General features: G+C 40.0%; 1 protein-coding gene across 1 annotated transcript in view; it reads left to right on the top strand.

Moving 5' to 3' along the window:
* Positions 1 to 3,438, top strand: part of LOC118323638 (beta-1,4 N-acetylgalactosaminyltransferase 2-like) — a gene marked incomplete at its 5' end in the record, with an annotated part of 6,935 nt that overhangs the window by 1,827 nt on the left and 1,670 nt on the right. Inside the window, 4 exon segments of the mRNA XM_035655668.1 lie at positions 313 to 379; positions 1,021 to 1,134; positions 1,787 to 1,873; positions 3,319 to 3,438. Coding sequence (XP_035511561.1) covers positions 313 to 379; positions 1,021 to 1,134; positions 1,787 to 1,873; positions 3,319 to 3,438 — 388 coding nt within the window.

Here is a 3,438-nt window from a genome sequence, read left to right as displayed (position 1 = left end):
ATCTGTATTTCTTGTGTCATGTGTAACAAATTGAAATAGATGGCCAAGTAGTATTATTTTGTGAGGTTTAATTGTGAGGTACAGTAATCCTTTGTCCTATCTAGCTAGCGCTAGCACAGTAATATCCAAGCTATTATTAGTAACTGCGCTTTTACTTGGTTTTAGGTTGGATTTTGTTGAATTACATTCCCCAAGATGGAACAAGACTCTATTTTGCCCAAAACTGTAGTTACTGCGGTTTTGCTTGGTAGGGCAGTATGGAGGTATGTGTACTTGAGCGCTCTGCAGTTTATTCAAATGTGTCTACTCTAGGTGTCCTTGCATGTATCCAAAGGAATCCTGACCACAGAGATTCCATCTGAAGGGGTGAAGATCCAAGGTGAGATTGCAATAGCAGAATCACTTAATCACTTATCAAGCACACTCTTCCAATCTGGTAGGCTATTTAAGCTGCAAATTTTCCCAGCTCTCCCTCTGCTCTGCTGCCATGCCTAGACACTCTAATAGGTTGGGTGTGTCGCAGACTGTCTTGCTTATTGTACCCATGTTGACAGGGTTGAGCACCCACATGTGTCTCGGGCGTGGCTGCAGCATTGCTTCACTAGAGTGTCAAGGTCTCCCCTATTTTTTGTAAGCCACATGCGGTTCCCAGCAGAAATAGACAGTGAAAATGATTCATACTTACAGCAACATAATATACATCTACACCTTTCACTGCAGTTTTAGTGTCTATATCTATACATATTTTTTTTTTATTATTATTTTTTTTTTTTTAATTCAACACATGTATCTGTTTTAGATTAAAAGCTGTCTCACATTTCTGTGCACTTAATTCATTCGTCAAGGCTTTTATTGTATTGTATTTATCAAAGGCAAATTCAGTATAGAAATATATGCATATATATATTGCAGTTGTCAAGTATTAAGAGTAATTTGTGTTATAATCATAATAGCCTATTTAAAAAAAAACAAAAAAACAAAAAAATAACTTGTGGCAATGTTGTGGCAAAAAACCAACAGGTCATGGTGAGACAAAATTGATTATAGAGTCTAGTAGCCTGGTGATCCTCAACGACCTGCTGGCTAAAGTGTCCTATACCAGCACTGTCTACCATATACACACTGGAGATCTCGGTATGTATCCAAGAAATTGGAACTGAGCTAGAAACAGAATCTTTATGTGAAATAATGTGTGTGCATAAATGTGCATCTGTGTGTTTCTTGTTAAAATGAGTGAAAAATTTTAAATGTGCAATCTGTGTTTTGTTCTTAGATTCACTGGGATCTTAGTGTTATAGTGGATAAAAGTGTGGACCCAAATGCAAAGACTGATTCACAGTTTGGTGAAGTTAAGTGCTTTTATTTTCAGATAAAGGGTAATGGCGATGGTGATAACTTACTGAAGATGGCAGGCTTATAGGCAGGCAAAGAGACCAGTTAGCAGACACGAAGGCAGGTGAAGTGTAACTTCCATGGAAGACAGACTACAGAAAACAGAATGCTCTGGCCCTGAGTAGATGGAACACTGGGGTAGATATACTGTTGGATAGATGAGTTGATTGAAGGCAGGTGAGCAGACAGGGAGAGTTGATGAGTTGGTGGCAGAAAGGTGTGTGGAGCAGAGCTGGAAGGCAGGAGGGAAAACCACACCTACAACACACAGACAGAAGACACAAGGGAGGGGAAAAACACAAGGAAAAGGCAAGGATACAGCCATAGCCATGAAACTTAGTTCAAGTCCACCTTGTTTTCTAAATGTCAGAATTCTGTCCTCTTCTGTACTCAGCCTCCTTCCAGTTTGACAAGCATGAAGCTGTGTTTCCCATTACCATCAAACAGCCTCAGGTGCCAGTCCTATACGACATGGGAACAGGTAGGAGTAAACTTATTGTGGTGCTGTGGGGGTTAAAAGTCAAGTCAAGGTGATACATTTTCAGAAATGGAACCAATCCAAAAACGCCTTTTGGTGGACTGAACACCTCAAGAGAACAGTGCTACTGAATCAATTATTAGTAAGTAAGTAAGTTATTACATGAGTCACTGTTAGTAAACTAACAGAAACCTTTTGTTTTCCTGGAAAGTCCTGTGTCACGGTGCACACAGTTGGAAGATGGCCAGCTGTCCAGTATCAGTTGACACAACCACATTTCTGTGCAGCTTAACATTGAAGATGAAGAGAAGTCTCTATATTTCTCTACCAGTAGCTCAAGTGCGTTCAGTTTGTTACACTGTGAACGTATCATGGACAGAAACATTAACTGTAACGGTGTGCATGACATTTAGTGATGATTGGATCTTCTAGTGCTTAAAAACTTTATGTATATATATTTCAACCAGATCTTGATTTCCTCACTCATTCCCACGCAGCCTGGCAGCAATATGAGTAGACTTTATAATATCATGTCTGTTGCATACATGTTGTGTAGAGTTTTAAGAGCTTTGTTCATTAACCCTGACCATACAGTGAGTATAAAGAGTAGAACAATATTCACATTTACAACTAAGCTTAATAAGTGCCACACCAAGAGCCTCTTTACAGCTGGTATTAACATGTGTTAGGTGATCCGATCATAAGTGGACACTTCTAAACACAAGTGGAAACAACCATTGTGATCCGATCACTCAAACCACTCCGAGGTGGGGGACGACATTTGACCACATATCTTAGTTTGTAAACACTATTGTGTCATTTGTGACATTGAATCAACTGACGTACACAGAAACACACTGTCTATTCAGCTCACTGTAATGCAAATTCTGTGTCAGACTCCCTTTAAAAACACACACACACACACAATATGGAGAGTTAATGAATGAAGAGAAACTTTATAAACTTTGTGAAACGCTGTCTACGACATTGGTAATTATTTGGGCCTTCTTTTAAAGTCAACATTAGGAGGCTTTTTTCGCATTTTCACTGGTTCCAGCAACCTTTCTTGCAGCCAGTTCAAGGATGGACTAGCTTGCCTGTGGAAGAGTTGACCACAATGGCCTCCAGTTTCTGAGGCTCATCCAACCCAAGACTGTTTTGAGATATTTGGTGTCAACTAAAGTGCTTGTGCCCAACAGTGTCCTTCTTAGTACACTGCTCTTTCGAGGGGCTGCGCCAGTGTATCCTTAGTTGGGGGATTTGCGCCATTTTTTGTCTGTTCTTTGTGAACAACTCAAGACAAGCTTGATTGATGTTGAGTTTGCTGCTGGTGCGACCATAGAGGAGAATTACCTTCTCTGGAAGTGTATGCTCTTCATGCTACACTGTGTCTTATCGCCTTGTCTTTTTTCTTAAAATAACTCTTTGCCTACTTCTCTGTCTGTCAGATATCAGCTCTCAAGTCACCATCACTACAAAGACATTCCTGCGCTACAGACAACTCAAGGTGTTGTTGAAAAGCATCCGGAGTTTCTATAGCAACATAGAAGTCATCATTGCAGATGACA

This window comes from Morone saxatilis, unplaced genomic scaffold (genome assembly GCF_004916995.1).
Source record: "Morone saxatilis isolate NCDOM2014 unplaced genomic scaffold, NCSU_SB_2.0 Contig14, whole genome shotgun sequence".
Lineage (NCBI taxonomy): Eukaryota > Metazoa > Chordata > Actinopteri > Moronidae > Morone > Morone saxatilis.
The sequence above is the reverse complement of the archived record's forward strand: the minus strand, read 5'-3'. Positions and strand labels throughout refer to the sequence as shown.